Below are 18207 nucleotides of genomic sequence, written 5' to 3'. Positions count from 1 at the left end.
CTCTATCAAGGTGTAGATGGTCAATATCCTTTGAAAACGCTTACAATGGAAAGTGCTACTTTTTGCAGAAACGTGAATAACCTTGGTTATTATTATTATTATTATTATTTTTCATAAAGTCACAATTATTAATATTGGTTTAGAAGTCAATATAGAATTACAATTGTTAATAACTTAATATTAATTCTTGTGCTTTTGGAAAGTTGAGTTTAAAATATCAATTATCAATTTTGATTGTGGATTCCAAAAATTTGACATCAAATAAAATTACTAATATTGCTTGTAGTGTTTTTTTTTTGATAAATTTCATTAAAACCATGGTCATTTTAGTGAATTTTGTTATTTTGGCTTAAAATTGTATTTGACAATATTTTTAAATATTTTTTATCTTTTTTTTTTCAATATATTTGTTTGAATTATACATGTGTATGTCACTCAGGTCATACTACTTATTATAAATGTTTATATTTAATTTAGTACTAAATTTTCACTTGTTATATTTTTTAAATTATTAATGTTATATTTTAAAATGAGTATCACCACCTTAAAAGAAAATTTTATCTTTTATTTATAAAAACATTTAAATTAATTTATATCTTATTTGGGTTTTGTCAAAATTAGTGATTTTTTTTTAATACATGTACTAAAATCTTACAAAAATTAATAAAACAACAATTTTGAAATGTACTAGAATTAACATTCACAATCACAAATCAAAACTTCCCAAAACAATTAGAACCCGAGGATGTGAATTTTTATAGTGCACTTAGAAAAGGGAAAGTGGTGTGAATTTCTATCTTCTTCAATGGCAAAAAAACAAAGCAAAAATAGGAAAGCTAGCTGGATTTTGGCGCAGGTTTTAAAAGTCATACACACCAGCCCACCACCAAATAAGGCATTGTCTCTACATTCACATTTGCTTTACTTGAACTCTAGCTAATACATCCGCCGTATAATTCCACATATGGGTAAATGCTTCTAATCTTGTAAGAATTCGCCTTACAAGTCATTGAATTAATCCAAGGCATTGAAGAACAATTCAGTGCTTCTGCTAAGAAATCAGTTCAATAATCCAAGGCAAATATACATGCGCCACCATGGAAGTGCTTATTTAATTAATTATTGGCTTTGAGCTTTAACAAAGTCCAGTTTAATCAATTGCAATTCAAGTTGCTTTTGAATTCAGGCTCAAGTCTGACAAACTACAGTGGTGCGTAATTCTTAAGTTAAGAAAGATATGTGGAGTTGCTGATAGTCAAAAATCTAGAGTTGGATTGGATAATAAGATATATAGTCTAGAAACGCACTGGAAATTTGATGATTCCTTGGGCAATCGTGGGTGTACGAGTTGGGTAGCCGTGGCCCACCCGTGTCTGCATGTGTGCCAATTATGAGGCTGTGTGCCGTCTTCTTTCTTTCTTTTCTTCTCGTGTCTCCACTAAGAACGTACCACTCTTCCAAGGATGGCCTAAATGGAAGCCTGCTATAGGTTTTATTTTCTGTCAATTTTTGAGTCCTGGTAAATATTCCGAATGTTATGTCAAAAACATTTTAGATGATACGTCATCGTCCACATAAATTTCCAAGTCATTATTATGCTGAATCGTTGAGATAAGGCCAATAGAAAAATCAAAATAATATACCAACCTCATTTCAAACATAATGATTTGATGCCATATTAGAAGACGGATATTGGTCTATAGTGGCCCATGACCCCTGCCCACAAATGCCAAGGTGACCCACTCAAAATCCAATTATAATAATGTTACAAATCAAAATTCGACATCTCAGTAGTAGGAATACAAGACGCAACAATAGGTGTCCCATGCTCACAAGGGTATTAAGACTATGTTTGCTTAGCCAGTGGGTAGTGAGGCTATATTTTATTAATGGGATAGAATAAGAAATACATGATTTAAGTATGATATTAGTTATTAAATCTAATGAATATAATATTAATTTATTTTTATAATATATTTTATAAATATTTTTTATTTCTTCTAATCATAAATTTAATTTTATAATAAAAAATTGATAAAAGAAAGTAACTTTACGAGAAACTGCTTCTTTTTTTCCCTGTGGAGGAAATCATGACAAGTAATAAGTTGATAACCATGGTACAGTGGTAATGACTCTAATTCCACACTAACATAAATAAATACAAGAATTCACCGGCCAACTATCAATTGCGTCTCTCTCTCTCTCTCTCTCTCTCTCTCTCTCATGTTGATGAAGTCAATCACATTGCCATTATGATCAGGTCAACTTCATGGGTCTTCGTGAAGGCTTATAAAGCCAACCCTGGGCACAAGTTTTCTCACTGAAGCATTCTCTTTCCCTCGCTGTACTTTGTGACAGTTGTTTGCTCCTAGGAAAACGAGTATGAAAAGCCCAGAAAAGTTTCCAAGGTTTTCAAGTTGCAGAGGTGTGGCTTTTGAGATTAAACCTCATTCAGACCCGTTTGCCGTCCCAACTCCTTTGGTTGTTGATGGTCGCTGTGGTAGCAACAGGTTTTGGTTTCCTTGGAATCAGGATGGCTCTTTTAGAGCATACCCGTCGGATTCCTTGGGAAGGAGTATGAGCAGAATAAGCAGCCATTTCTGTGATCTTGATATAGATGAAAATGATTTTGAGGATGATTTGAAGGACCTGGAACAAGGCGCTGTTCATGAGGAAAAGGAGCAGAAGCTAGTTCCAGTTTCATTCACTAGCAAACGTGAACAACCGGCAACAGTTGCGAGACAGCTAGAGTCGAGACTTTCGATTATATTGCTGGATCAAGGGCCGTTCACAGTCTACAAACGGCTGTTCATGGTTTGTCTGCTCCTGAACATTATTGGTTTGGTTCTTGCAGCCACCGGGCATTTCCCATATGCAAGGCGTAAAGCTGCTCTCTTCTCCATTGGGAACATTCTTGCTTTGACACTGTGTCGCAGCGAGGCCTTCTTGCGAGTCGTCTTCTGGCTTGCGGTGAAGGTCTTGGGACAGTCGTGGGTGCCTCTCGGACTCAAGACTGCTACCACATCCCTCCTCCAATCTCTTGGTGGGATACATAGCGGCTGCGGGGTCTCTTCCGTAGCATGGCTCGTATATGCCCTGGTACTCACACTTGAGGACAGAGAAAATACTTCCCCCGAGATCATAAGCGTGGCCTTCACCATTCTTGCTCTTCTCTGCCTCTCTTCTTTGGCAGCCTTCCCTCTTGTCCGCCATCTCCATCACAATGTATTCGAAAGGACTCACCGTTTTGCTGGATGGATAGCTCTAGCCCTCCTCTGGGCCTTTGTCCTCCTCACAATCTCTTACGATCCAAAGTCAAAGTCCTACAGCAATCAACTCGGCTCTAGGCTGATGAAACAACAGGAGTTCTGGTCTACATTAGCCATCACCGCACTCATAATTATTCCATGGGTGACAGTGAGACGAGTACCAGTCAAAGTCAGTGCGCCTTCAGGCCATGCCTCCATTATAAAGTTCGAGGGAGGAGTGAAAGCGGGTATATTGGGAAGGATTAGTCGATCCCCTTTATCCGAGTGGCATGCCTTCGGCATCATTTCTGATGGTAAAACAGAGCACATGATGCTTGCTGGAGCTGTTGGCGACTTCACAAAGTCACTGGTTTCAGACCCGCCAAGCCACTTGTGGGTTCGGCAGGTGCACTTTGCTGGGCTGCCCTATCTCATCAACATGTATGACAAGGTCATGATGGTGGCTACAGGTTCGGGCATTTGTGTATTTCTCTCATTCCTCTTGCAGCCATGTTCAGCTGACGTGTGTTTAGTTTGGGTGGCTAAGGGGATTGAGCACAACTTTGGAAGGGAAATTAAAGAGATAGTGAATAGGTATCCCAAAGATAAGGTCATTGTCCATGACACAGCTGTGTCTGGTCGACCCGATATTGCTCAGTTGAGCGTAGATACTGCTAAGAATTGGGGTGCTCAAGTAGTGATTGTTACCAGCAATCCTCAAGGGAGCAGGGACGTAGTCAATGCTTGTAAGGATGCAGGAATTCCTGCCTTTGGTCCTATTTGGGACTCCTAACTTCATAACCATAAATTAATACTTGATTTTCTTTGGCTTTCAACCTACTCCTAAAGTTATAAGATATGGTCAAGAATGTGTGTCCAGTGTTCAAGACATACAGAAGAAAGACACCAAGTCTAATACACTACCAGACCAAGTGTACATGTTCGAAAACTATGTCGTGATGAATGTGACTTTGTTATTTAATAATGTAATTAGATTTTGAGTATTCTCGGAGGTACGTACATCTCTAATTTCTCGACCTAATGGAGATGGAAGAATGCTAGGAACCATTATTGGAAGGGCAATACCAAGAAGACGCTGTCTCATAAGATAGAAAGGTAGCATAAAATTCAGCTGTATATCTGAACAAAATCCAAAGGCTACTGACAAAGAGTTAAACTAACATTTCTCCAATCTAACGACTGCCGTAGTGAGGTTGACGTCAATTCTGACTCTCTGTATTTTAGAATTGAGCAATTTCCTTCCATAGCTTCAACCACCGAAAGGAACATAAAGAACTATTTTATTCGTGTGAAAGGGGCATCCATTTGGAGGCCAATCTATAATCGTAGATGATCCTTTCGGCGATACTATTTACTAGAGTTATTCTTATTGCCTATTGCGAATGCCGTACAAGTTGATGCATGCTACGTGTAGAATGTCAGCAGAGATACACACATAACATACGGAAGAACCAGATTCAATATAGATTAGGTTCTGCAACAAAATTCTAGGAATCCCATATAGGTCCAAAGGCTGTAAGTCCAGCGGCCCTCCAGGCACCAATAACGTCTCTGCTTCCATGAGGATTACTGGTGACGACGACTACCTCTGCTTTCCAACTCTGGGCTGTTTCCACACTCATCTTTGCCACATTAGGACGGCCACATACAGCAGTATCACGTACAATAACCATTTCCATTAAAACAGCAAGAAAAATAATGCTTCTCAAGAAACAAACAATCAATGATCTAATGAGAAGAAAAACAAAGGATGAAGAGCATCATCACAAGATTTAACGTGGTTCAGCTTGTTCAAGCTTACATCCAGGGGAGCAATAGAAGAACCAATCCATCTGAGAGAAAAACTGAGAAAATTACAACACACAGCCCTTTCAGCACACACACAACCCTTTTACAACTCCTTTTCGGCTTAGAAGTGTGCTTGCATACACCGTCATCATACCGATTAAAAACTCACATAACAACCTTCCAGCTGGAAGGTAAAAGAAATAAACTGTCATGTGTATATATTATTCTGAGAGGGTTGCCACACAAATAGACTAACTCACGTGCTTGGCTTATATATTTTGTATCACATCACAAAAATCTCCACCTTAGCACCAAAATAAGAAAACCAAGTTCAGCTCGGATTGATTTCCCTTTACCTCTTGTTGTTACAATCATAGAAATCCAACATTGATCAAGTTTAAGCATTGCTTAAACTTGACCTTTGGAATTGGTTTTATAAGCATATCCGTTGGATTATCCATAGTTGAAATTTTCCTGACATTCATCAGTACTTGTTCCATTATATCCTTAAGAAGTGCAATCTCACATCTATGTGTTTAGTCCTCCCATAGAAACCTTGGTTCTTTGTCAAACAAATAGCATTTTGGCTATCACAGAAAACTGTTGCACTTTTCTGATTCATTCCTAATTTAGATACTAGACCTTTTAACTACAAAGCTTCTTTAGTGGCTTCTACAATAGCTACATACTCAGCTTTGATGGTAGAAAGAGTCACAATATTTTGTGATGTAGATTTCCAACTTACTGTACAGCCACACACTGTAAACAAATAACTTGTTATTGATCTTTTCCTATCCAAGTTCTTGGCATAATCTAAATTCACATAACCTTCAACCAAACCAGTTGAGATATATGCTCTCCTTGGTATATGAACCCAAAATTTGCAGTACCCTTGAGATACCTCAAAATCCATTCTAGGGTTTCCCAATGATCCTTTCCAAGATTACTCATATAATGGCTAAACAAACTCATACCATAGGCTATGTTAGGTTTCATGCAGACCATGACATACATAATACTTCCTATGCCATTAGCATATGATAAATTAGCCATATCTTGCATTTCTTCTTCTGTTTTTGGTGACAAATTAGAAGAAAGTTTGAATGGGCTTGAATTTGTGTATCGACCACCTTTGCAGCATCCATGTTAAATCTTTTCAACACTTTCTTCATATAATCTCTTTGGGAGATTGTCAGAATACCAACAGATCTATTCTTGTACAGCTCCATCCCCAAAATCTTTTTAGCACATCTAAGATCCTTCATCTCAAATTCAAATTGTAGTTATGTCTTCAAATGAGTTACCTTTGTTATGTTCTTGCTTGCCAATAGTATATCATCTGCATAAAATAACAAATAGACATAACTCCCATTTGTCAGCCTTCTCATCTATACATAGTTGTCAAACTTACTCCTTGAGTATCCAACACTAGTCATGAACTTGTCAAAGCATTTATACCATTGCCTAGGGACTATTTTAGCCCATACAACGATCTCTTGAGCAAATAAACCTAGTTTTCTTTTCTCTTAACTGAAAAACCCTTTAGTTGTTACATGAAAATTTCATTTACTAATTCTCCACGAAAGAATGTCATCTTAACATCCATTTACTCAAGTTTAAGATTCCAAAATGACACCAAAGCAACTAATACCCAAATGGAAATGTGCTTTATCATAGGTGAGAAATTTTCATTGAAATCTACTCCTCTTTGTGTATAACCTTTGGCAACTATCTTGCCTTGAATCTTTTAGATTCTACATGAAGGATCCTCATTTTCTTTTTAAACACCCACTTGCTATGGACCCACATTTTTCACGTGCGTCCCCACTCGATCGACGAGACTCTCTTTTTATTATTTATTTGTGAAAAATTAATTTTTGAAAAAAAAGTTGGAGTCATCACTTATTTTATTTTTATTTTAAAGGGAAAATAAAACAAGAAATAAAACCCTAAAAATGACTCCATAATTTTTGGAAAAACGTGTCTTTGAAAAACCCGAGTCTAAGTCCGGGGATCAGGTTACTTATTAGGAAGGTACCTTTAAAAGGTAGCACCCCTCTAAGCCCTATAAAAGTCTCTACTGACTAAATTGGGGGAGATGTGACAATTAATTGATTAATTGGGGATACCTAGATAGATTAAGGTGATTTCAAAAAATAACATGCCAAATAGGATCAAATTACAATAAAGGAGAGTTAGGGTGCATACCTGGACTGCTTCTCAAACGCTATCATAAAACATAAGAGTTAGTATAGAGATACATCACACAACATGTGTATTTGTCAAAGATAATCAAACAAGCATCAAATATATATCAAGGCAATCAAACAGAATAGCAAGCATGGGCATAATACGCAATGACAATCATATTCCTAGGGTTTAGAAAGTGGGTATTAGGGAACGTATCTGGATATCATAGATAACTTGTAATGTGCTTTCATAAAACATGAGAGGTTAGATAACAAATAATAAAATATAGAAATCCTAGCATGCTCGTTATCTAATTAGCATAGCAAAAGTGATCAAAGTATACAGAATCATCAATTATCACATACATCTTGTATATAATTCCTAAAAAAATAGATAGACATGATTTCAACAAGTGTCAAATGTGGCAACAAAAATAAAATTTGAAAAGATTTTCTTATGTAGGGGTGTGGACCCAGCATTTCGGCTTATGCATTTCCCACTGGAATGGCGAGCTCGATTTTTATTTGAAAAATTGATTTGTTGATTAAAAATGACTTGGAGTCGCCACTTATTTTTGTTTTATTTTTAAAAGGGTAAACAAAATAAGAAAGAAAAACCCTAAGTGCGACTCTTGGTTTTGGAAAAGGTGATCTACGAAAAATCGGATCAGGCTCGAGGGTCAGGTTACTTATCGTGAAGGTACGGTGAAGACCATAGCACCCCTCTAAGTCCCTAAAGTCGGGTCTCTACTGATAAAGTGAAGCTGATGTGGCAGTTGATGAGTAAATCAATGAATATCTTGAATGATCATGCACATATGAGAATCGGAACATGTATAGTGAAGTATCAGAATAAGAGTGTATGCGTACCTAGGCCACGAGCCACAATGCGCTATCAAGAAATGAGATTAGTACACAATTAACGAATACAAATTATAGCTCATGCATATCGGAGTGCAAAATGAAGATTAAGAAAAATATATTAAGCACAACAGTTGACAATCAATAGAGATCAAACATAGGGCCCCCAACAAAGCCCAATTTATTGTTCATGAGCTAATATCACAAATCCAGTATTTTAGAATTATGAAGGAATCACTATTGCTTAGGTAAAATCAAGAAGATTAGAAAATTATTTAGGAACTGAAATGGGATTAAAACTATTCGAGTGAAAATTGGATTATTGGAGTTTATTTGGAATTAAATTTAAAAGATTAGAGCTCTGGTAATTAAATTGAAATTTGTTAAAGAAAATGAGAAACGGACATTAGGAAATTGAACTGCGAGACCATAGACTTTTGAAAGTTGAATTTGTAATAATGATAGTAATAAGGTTTTAAAAGTTTGAATTAATAATAATAATAATAATAATAATAATAATAATAATAAGATTTCGAAAGTTGGAATTAATGATAATAATAATTATAATAAGATTTTGAAAGTGTGAATTAATTATAATAATAATAATAATAATAATAATAAGATTTTGAGAGTTTGAATTAATGATAATAATAATAATAATAAGATTTTGAAAGTTTGAATTGATAATAATAATAATAATAAGATTTTGAGAGTTGAATTAATAATAATAATAATAATAATAATAATAATAATAAGGTTTTAAAAGTTGAATTAATGATAATAATAATAAGATTTTGAGAGTTTGAATTAATGATAATAATAATAATAATAATGATAATAACAATAATAATAATTGTAACAATGATAACAATAATAATAACAATAATAATAATAATAATAATAATATCCATCCATCAAGCCCAAGTCCATAAGCCTAAACCCACTAATAAGCCCCATCTTCATCAAGCCCAGTCTATAAGCCTAAATCCATAAGCCTAAGCCCATAAGCCTAAGCCCACATCCATTTATTAAATAGAGCCTTGGGCTCCATCTTCAGCATAGGTTTGGGCCTGGGCTCCAAATTCAAACCCAAGCCCAAAGCCATCATGGGCAGCACCAAGCCCGTCACCAACACAAGCTCCTTCACAGCCCAAGGCACCCCTCTCCATCTGGGCAACTCCTTCAGGCAAAGCTTCCACCTTCAAAGTATACTAAAAACATGAACTTTTAAATAAAGAATCAATTTTATCAATAAATAAATAAAACTATAAAAACACATAAACTAATTAAAAAGAACCAAATTAAATCAAAGAATACTAAAAATATGAACTTCCAAATATGAAATCAATTTTATTAATAAACTAAAACTATAAAAACACCTAAAATACTGAATATAAATTATTAAATCAAAGCAAACTAAAAAAAACTGAAACTTTCAAACATGGGATCAATTTTATTAATGAACTAAACTACAAATAAAAATCTAAATTAACTATAATGAATCAAATTAAATTAAAGCAACCTAAAAACGAAAACTTTCAAACATAGAATCAATTTTATCAATGAACTAAAACTATAAATGTATTTGAACTAAATAGATGAATTAAACTAAATAAAAAATAAACTAAAGATATGAACTTTTAAATATAGAATCAATTTTATTAATGAACTAAAATTATAAAAGTATCTAAACTAATTAAAATGAATCACATTAAATCAAAGAATACTAAAAACATGAACTTTCAAATATGAGATCAACTTTATCAATAAATAAATAAATGAAATACAAACAATTAAAAGAGTAGCAAATGCATGAATAAATGAATAAATAAAACTCAAATGTTTTCAATCTGATGCAATCAATCAAAATTAAATAGGGATCAAATCATTCTTTTTTCTAATATAATGAATCAAAATTAAACACACAAACTCATTCAAGCTAAACTAACAAATAAATTAATACTAAATTAAATTAGAATTAAAAAAAGAAAAAAAAAAGATATCTAATAAAAAAAATGAAAACTCTTTCAAAAACTAACCTGTGTTATAAAGAAAAATCCGTTTTTGATGCGTTAAAGTGGCTCATCTTAGAAAATTCTCTGTTCCTCTCTCTTTTAAAAAAGAATATTACGTGTCCTCTTTTGCTTGGAAAATTCTCTCTTGCGTATTCTCTAAAAAAAAATCCCTATTCCGTGTTCTCCTTGCCAAAAAATTCCTCCTTCAAAAAAATCTGTTTCTTCCTTCCTTGCGTGTTCTCTCCAAAAATAATGATAAAAAAAAAAAACCCCCCCTTGCCCGTTGCTCTGTTCTCCTCTTTTATATGACTGCCCACTTTTTTTTTATGGAATATCTTGTTTCCTTTTTCTTAATGGATATAGAAAGTGTATGCATGTGGCTCACTTTGGAGACTTCTCTAAGATGCATCCGTGTTCTATTTGGTAAGTGATCAAGCATGTTGACTTTTCCTTCTTAAAAAAATAAAGAAATCCCTCTTACAGCTGTGCACAAAGTGGCCATTCCTTTCTTTTTATTTTTAACAATATAAATCTCCTTTTCCCACCCTCCATTCAGCCGTGATCTCCTCTATCTATATGCAGTCCAGATTCCTATTTGAAGCCATGATCTCACTTCCCTTAATGAGGACTCTTCCCAAAACGTTCACGCCTACCTTTCAATGTATCCATCCCACCATGCATCCAAGGAAATCCTCCAATTATTCAATCTCAATGTGATTGTGCACACCTCCAATTATCTTCTAATTCCACATGAAACTCTACCTTATCCTTGACTTCTTCATTTTCTTCACTAATGGAAACTTCTCTGTCATCCTTTAGAAATTCGTACTCTCTAAAGACCATATCCTTGCTTATAAAGAATTTCTTAGTGGTAGGACACCAAAGCTTATACCCTTTCACTCCGTTTGAATAACCAAAAAAATATACTCTTCCTAACTCAAGGCTTTAGTTTACCTCATTTTGGTGAGCACGGGCAATGCATCCAAAAGTCCTTAAGTTACTGTAATCACAAGGACTGTCTAATCACATTTCCATAGGTGTTTTATGCTACTTATTAACTTAATATTTATCATTAATCTAATTATAATACAATAAATTTAACTAATTTATACTTCACCTTATTTATTTATATATAGTTTATTCTACCACTTTCATATTTTTCAAACACAACTACCATAACACTCACACAATTATCATTGTAATATATATAAATATGTACATATCATCCACCCACTCACATACTCCACGAACATGCCTCTTATTATTATTAATATTATTATTTTCATCCACCCACTCACATCCACATGCATGTCTTTTATTATTATTAATGTTATTATTTTCCTTATTCCTCTATCTTCCAATTCCCACACAACTTTTTATTTTTTCTCACCATTCTTCTATCTTCTAGTGCACACGTGTTCCTTTTCATTTTTTTTTTCTTTTTTTTAAAAAAACTTCCTCCAGTGCACATGTGTTCCTTTTCATTTTTTTTTTTTTTTTTTTTTTTTTTTAAATACTTCCTCCAGTGCACACGCATTACTTTTCATTTTTTTTTTCTAATTTCATTACTTAAATATATTCATCTAATAAATTTTGAATTTTCCTATTTTTATCAATAGAACAACCTATATTCCTAATTTCAATATTTTGACCTATAATTTTTTTAAATAAATTAACCCTAGCCTAAAATCGAAATATTTCAAATAATCTTTTTTTTTTTCATCTAAAAACTTAAGATTTCCCAATTTCCAACAATAAATCAAAATCTTAAATTTTCAATATTTTGATATTAAAACGAATTAAAGAAAAAAAAAATTAACCCTAATCTAAATTTGGATTTTCCAAAAAATATCTAATGTGTTTGAAATTAATTAATGAATCCAAGATATTAATTTAGGGGTTAGAATCTTACCTATAGAGATCTGTTATTCAAACCCTGAAATCTGACTCCAACTTTAAGTTCTCTAGAATTTTTGTGAACAGAAATGTTATTAAAAAAGAATAGGAAGAATAGAATTTCTAATTTATACCTAGGGTATTTATTTGAAAAATTACATTTTTACCCCTCTTTCATTTTAATTAATTAATTAATTAATTAATTAATTAATTAATTAATTAATTAAATTATTATTAATATTTTCCTAAATTACCCCTAAAAAAAACTCGGGCGTTACATAGGTTGTCTCAAAAATATGATAAAGACATCTTTTGATAGATACTTGATAAAAATATCAAATTATTATTATTACTTTAGAATTGCGATACATAAGAAGAGTGAAACCTTGTCTAGCTCCTCAAATTGAAATTTCTACTTTCTTAACCATCCTGACCATGATTGTATTGTCTAAACAAAAACTTGTACATGCTCTAAGAACATTTTCTTTTCTCCGTTTAGGTAGTAAGTGATTGTTTATGCCACTGAAGAACTACTATGAATTGGCTAAAAGAGTATTCTAAAGGGGAAAAAAAATCTTACTTTTATCCATAGTCATAAGCGAATTGACAATTTTGTCTTGGTCTAAAATTGATTTTTCATTGTTACGAGATTATTACATATATTTTGAAGTCTCTTAAATATTCTTCAAAAGATCATGATTGAGTTTTTTATTTTTTATTTTATTTTTGGGAGTCATCAGCATACTTTTCAAATTTTATTTTTAAAATACACTGGAGAGTGTTTTTAAAGAGAAGTTCATACCTCATAATCGTGTTAATACCAAAGATCATATTAAAAATGATTTTTTTTATTTTTTTATTTTATAGTTCCAATAACTAATGAAATGACAAATTAATTCATCAATTGTTGATCCATAATTGGTATTACAAGATAGGATTTTTTATTCTCTCATCATCATGAATTTCTTCGGTAAGTTTTTTTTCCACCTAAGAGATGTTGGAGAACATCAACACTACAAACTAAGAGGATGATTTGGTTTCGCAATAATAGAAGATTTGTGGTGTTTAGCCGGATTGAAATCAAAGTAGAAAGAACATTGAAGGAAAACTATAACAAAAAGGATGATTATTATTATTTTTTAGGAAGACATAATTTGTAAGAGCAGGTTGAACTTTTTATGATTGTCGACCCCACTTTTGGAGAAGGCATGAATTCGAACCTCCTCCCCAAACTCTAATACCATGAAGAGTTTGATAATTTGGTAATTAAAGTTATATGCATTTATTATTACTTTAAAAAAATTATACAAGAATGTATTGTGAATTATATATATATATATATATATATATATATATATATATATAAAAGAATAATAAATATTTTAAAATTAAGGAAAATAAATATTATTTTTTAAATTAAGAGAATTAAATATCATTAATATCTAATTATTCTTAATTTATGGAAATATTGATTGGAGTTGATTCTTATAATTATGTATGTGGTTTTGTGCATATCATTTTTAGAATCTATATACACCATTCTATGTCTTATATCCTCTCATTCGATGTCCTACAATTCTGTGTTTTGTTATTCGATGACCTATCATTTTATGTCCCTCTTTTATTTATTTAATTTTTTTCTTAAAATATTTTATTACCTTTTATTTATGGAAGTATTAATTGGATAGGTTCTTATCATTATAGACCTGATTACGAGCATCTTTTTCTGTCATTGTGTCCTATATTCTCATTTATACTTTCCCTTAGTTACTTTTCATTTATGAAAATATTTATCGGATGGGCTATTCATCATGTGTGTGATTCTGTGCACCTCCCTCATGCCATTATGTGTCCTATCTGTCATTACGTGTTCCTTTATATTCTTTGTCCTTTTATATTCTTTCACTTGCTACAAATAACCAATCGCATTTTTTTTTTCTCTCTAATATGAAGTGAATCACATTGCTATTGAGATTAAGTCAACAATTCTTTTTGTGGAGGCTTATAAAGCCAAGCCACACTTGCCATGGGCACAAGCCTTCTCGCTGAATCTCTCTTTCCCTCGCTTTACTTTGTGACATAGTTGTTTGCTCCTAAGAAGACAACTATGAAAAGCCCAGAAAAGGTTGCGAGGATTTCAAGCTACAGAGGCGTGGCTTTTGAGATTAAACCTCATTCAGACTCATTCGCCGTCCCAACTTCTGTGGTGGTAGATGGTCGCTCTGGCAGCAACAGGTTTTGGCTTCCTTGGAATCAGGATAGCCCTTTTAGAGTACGCTCGTCGGATTCCTTGGGAAGGAGTATGAGCAGAAGGAGCAGCCATTTCTGTGATCTTGATATAGATGAAAATGATTTTGAGGATGATTTGAAGGACGTGGAAGAAGGCAATATTCATGAGGAGAAGGAGCAGAAGTTAGTTCCAGTTTCATTCACTAGTAAACGTGAACAACCAGCAAAAGTTGCGAGACAGCAAGAGTCGAGACTTTCGATTATATTGCTGGATCAAGGGCTGTTCACAGTCTACAAACAGCTGTTCATGGTTTGCCTGATCCTGAACATTATTGGTTTGGTTCTTTCAGCCACCGGGCATTTCCCATATGCAAGGCGTAAAGCTGCTCTCTTCTCCATTGGGAACATTCTTGCTTTGACACTGTGTCGCAGCGAGGCCTTCTTGCGAGTCGTCTTCTGGCTTGCGGTGAAGGTCTTGGGACAGTCGTGGGTGCCTCTCGGACTCAAGACTGCTACCACATCCCTCCTCCAATCTCTTGGTGGGATACATAGCGGCTGCGGGGTCTCTTCCGTAGCATGGCTCGTATATGCCCTGGTACTCACACTTCAGGACAGAGAAAACACTTCCCCCGAGATCATAGGCGTGGCCTCCACCATTCTTGCTCTTCTCTGCCTCTCTTCTTTGGCAGCCTTCCCTCTTGTCCGCCATCTCCATCACAATGTATTCGAAAGGACTCATCGTTTTGCTGGATGGACAGCTCTAGCCCTCCTCTGGGCCTTTGTCCTCCTCACAATCTCTTACGATCCGAAGTCAAAGTCCTACAGCAATCAACTCGGCTCTAGGCTGATGAAACGACAGGAGTTCTGGTCTACATTAGCCATCACCGCACTTATAATTATTCCATGGGTGACAGTGAGACGAGTACCAGTCAAAGTCAGTGCGCCTTCAGGCCATGCTTCCGTTATCAAGTTCGAGGGAGGAGTGAAAGCGGGTATATTGGGAAGGATTAGTCCATTCCCTTTGTCCGAGTGGCATGCCTTCGGCATCATTTCTGATGGTAAAACAGAGCACATGATGCTTGCTGGAGCTGTTGGCGACTTCACAAAGTCATTGGTTTCAGACCCGCCAAGCCACTTGTGGGTTCGGCAGGTGCACTTTGCTGGGCTGCCCTATCTCATCAATATGTATGACAAGGCCATGATGGTGGCTACAGGTTCGGGCATTTGTGTATTTCTCTCATTCCTCTTGCAGCCATGTTCAGCTGATGTGTGTTTAGTTTGGGTGGCTAGGGGGATTGAGCACAACTTTGGGAGAGAAATTAAAGAGATGGTGAATAGGTATCCCAAAGATAAGGTCATTGTCCATGACACTGCCGTGTCGGGTCGACCCAATGTTGCTCAGTTGAGCGTAGATGCTGCTAAGAATTGGGGTGCTCAAGTAGTGATTGTTACCAGCAATCCTCAAGGGAGCAGGGATGTCGTCAATGCTTGTAAGGCTGCAGGAATTCCTGCCTTTGGTCCTATTTGGGACTCCTAACTCCATTTGGCTTTCGACCTACCCTCAAATTTATAAGATATGGTCAGGAATGTGAGTGTTCAGTGTTCAAGACACAGAAGAAAGACACCAAGTCTAATGCGCTAACAGACCAAAGTCTACATGTTTGAAAACTATGTTATGAATGTGACCTTTTTGTTTGATAATGAAATTGGATTGCAAGTATGTTCTGACGGCCATCTCTAATGTCCATAACTGATTACTGGTCATCTTCACGCCACCTCATGGGGATGGAAGATGCTGTCTCATAAGCTAGAAAAATGACATTAATTCACCTGTTAATCTGAACCGAATCCAAATGCATCTGGCAAAGAGTTAAAATAACATTTCTCCAACCTAGCGACAGCCCTAGTCAGGTTGAGGTCAATTCTGACTCTGTATTTTAGAATTGGATTTTTCTTTCAATAGCTTCAGCTACCAAAAGGAACAAAAAGAACTATTTTATTCGTGTGAAACTAGCAACCATTTGGAGTCCAATTTATAATTGTAGATGATCCTTTCGGAGATATTATTTACTTGAGTTATTCTTTTTTGCACATTCCACTAAGGAATGCGTACAGAGAATAATATGCTAGTTGTAGAATGTCAGCAGAGACAAATAACTAAGATACGAAGAACCAGATTCAATATAGTTTAGGTTCTGCATCAAAATTCTAGGAATCCCATATGGGTCCGAAGGCTGGAAGTCCAGCAGCCTTACAGGCACCAACAACGTCTCTGCTTCCTTGAGGATTACTGGTGACGATGACTACCTCTGCTTTCCAACTCTGGGCTGTTTCCACACTCATCTTTGTCACATTAGGACGCCCACATATAGCAGTATCATGTACAATAACCATTTCAATAGGAAAGCCACTCACCATCTGCTTACTTTCCTTTCCGAAGTTCTGCTCAATGCCCTTGGCCGACCACAACAGACAGACTTTGGCTGACGAGGGCTGTAGGAGGAATGATAGGAAGGCGCAGATGCCAGAACCAGTCGCAACCAGTAGAACTCTTTGGTATAAGTTTGTAAGATAAGGTAGGCCAGCAAAGTGCAATTTCCAAACCCAAAGGTGGCTTGGGGGTTTTGAGACCAATGACTTGGTGAAGTCACCTACCGCACCAGCAAGCATCATATGACCATTTTCTCCATCTGATATAATGCCAAAGGTATGCCACCCAGAGAGAGGGGAAGGGCTAATTCTACCCAATAAGCCAGCTTGGACACCTCCCTCAAATTTGATAATGGATGCATGGTTTGAAGAAGCAGTAACCCTAACAGCAACCTTTCTTACTGTCACCCATGGAAGGATTATTATCATGGTTATGGCCAATGTGAACCAGAAATCCTGACTTTTCTGCAGCATTGAGACTCAGAAATCATAGGCTTGGAGAGTAGGATTGTAGCAGTTTTTAAGAACAATAAAAGCCCAGAGAAGTACTAGAGCAGTCCAGCCAGCAAATCGATGAGTTCGTTCAAAGACTTTGTGATGGAGATGGCGAACAAGAGGGAATGCACCCAACGATGTGATGCATAGGAGAGAGGATTGTGGAGGCAACAACAATGATCTCTACCGATGTGTCGTCTCTGTCTTTAATGGTCAGCACAAGGGCATACACAAGCCAAGCTATTGACGAGATGCCACAGCCGCTATGAACTCCTCCATGGGATTGGAGAAAGGATGTGGTGGCAGTTTTGAGAGGAAGAGGAACTCATGGCTTCCCCAACAATTTCACAACCAGCCAGAACACAACCCGCAAGAAGGCCTCACTCCGGCAGAGGCTCAAAGCGAGTATGTTCCCAATGGAAAACAAGGCTGCATTGCACTTGGCATATGGAAAGTACCCAGTAGCTGCAAACACCAAGGCTGTGATGTTCAATGCCAAGCAAACCAAAAGAAGGCGCTTGTAGACAGTGAACAATCCTTGATCCAGAAGTATGATGGACAGCCTAGATTCTCTTGGTTTCTCTACTTTTGGTGCATCATCCTGCTTTATTTGATCGCCTTTCGGAACAAGGACTTGTTTCTCCAAATCTTGGCTTTCTCCTTTCTCCTCCAAGCACTCCAATTTGTCTGCTTCATCAGCAAAATCCAAGTTGCAGAAATGGCTGCTTGATCGCCGGCTCAAGGACCTCTCTAAAGCATTGGACAATGGAAACACATCCATATATACTAATCTTCTGACTCCAAGGAATCCATACCCACCTTCAACTCTGCTCATTTTTAGGCCTCTCTCGAGGAGCCAGAGAGATATCACGCTTGCCTCTATCACCCTCAGAAGCAACCCCTTGGCAACTCCAGCTCCTACCAACAGCTCTATCTCCGTCTTCCATGTTCATAATGTTGAGTTTCCAGTGAAGGCAAAATTGCTTTTGAATCCATTGACACAACCTTATATAGAGAAGAAGATCCTTGTAGAAT

At 35.7% G+C, this 18207-nt stretch overlaps 2 protein-coding genes, 1 long non-coding RNA gene and 1 pseudogene across 3 annotated transcripts; 2 read left to right on the top strand and 2 right to left on the bottom strand.

Moving 5' to 3' along the window:
- The first annotated feature begins 2328 nt into the window (after window positions 1-2328).
- Window positions 2329-4265, top strand: LOC100265219 (adenylate-forming reductase 06235-like). Its single transcript, XM_019222460.2, has one exon. It carries the CDS (start codon window positions 2383-2385, stop codon window positions 4039-4041), a length of 1659 nt encoding a protein of 552 aa, XP_019078005.1. The 5' UTR covers window positions 2329-2382; the 3' UTR covers window positions 4042-4265.
- Window positions 4266-8914: 4649 nt separating this feature from the next.
- On the bottom strand, window positions 8915-10367 carry LOC132254489 (uncharacterized). The gene is made up of 2 exons (XR_009466775.1): window positions 10147-10367; window positions 8915-9318 (listed from the first exon to the last, which is right to left on the bottom strand). It is a non-coding gene; the product is annotated as an uncharacterized LOC132254489 (long non-coding RNA).
- A 3578-nt stretch (window positions 10368-13945) lies between these two features.
- LOC100253275 (adenylate-forming reductase 06235) lies at window positions 13946-15967 on the top strand. The gene has a single exon (XM_010657193.3). The coding sequence runs from the start codon at window positions 14126-14128 to the stop codon at window positions 15782-15784; it is 1659 nt and encodes a 552-aa protein (XP_010655495.1). The 5' UTR covers window positions 13946-14125; the 3' UTR covers window positions 15785-15967.
- Window positions 15968-16107: 140 nt separating this feature from the next.
- Window positions 16108-17953, bottom strand: LOC109121497 (adenylate-forming reductase 06235-like; annotated as a pseudogene).
- Between the last annotated feature and the right edge of the window lie 254 nt (window positions 17954-18207).

This window comes from Vitis vinifera, chromosome 10 (genome assembly GCF_030704535.1).
Source record: "Vitis vinifera cultivar Pinot Noir 40024 chromosome 10, ASM3070453v1".
In the NCBI taxonomy this organism is placed as follows: Eukaryota; Viridiplantae; Streptophyta; class Magnoliopsida; order Vitales; family Vitaceae; genus Vitis; species Vitis vinifera.
Note: the sequence above shows the minus strand (reverse complement) of the source record. Positions and strands in the feature narration are given on the sequence as shown.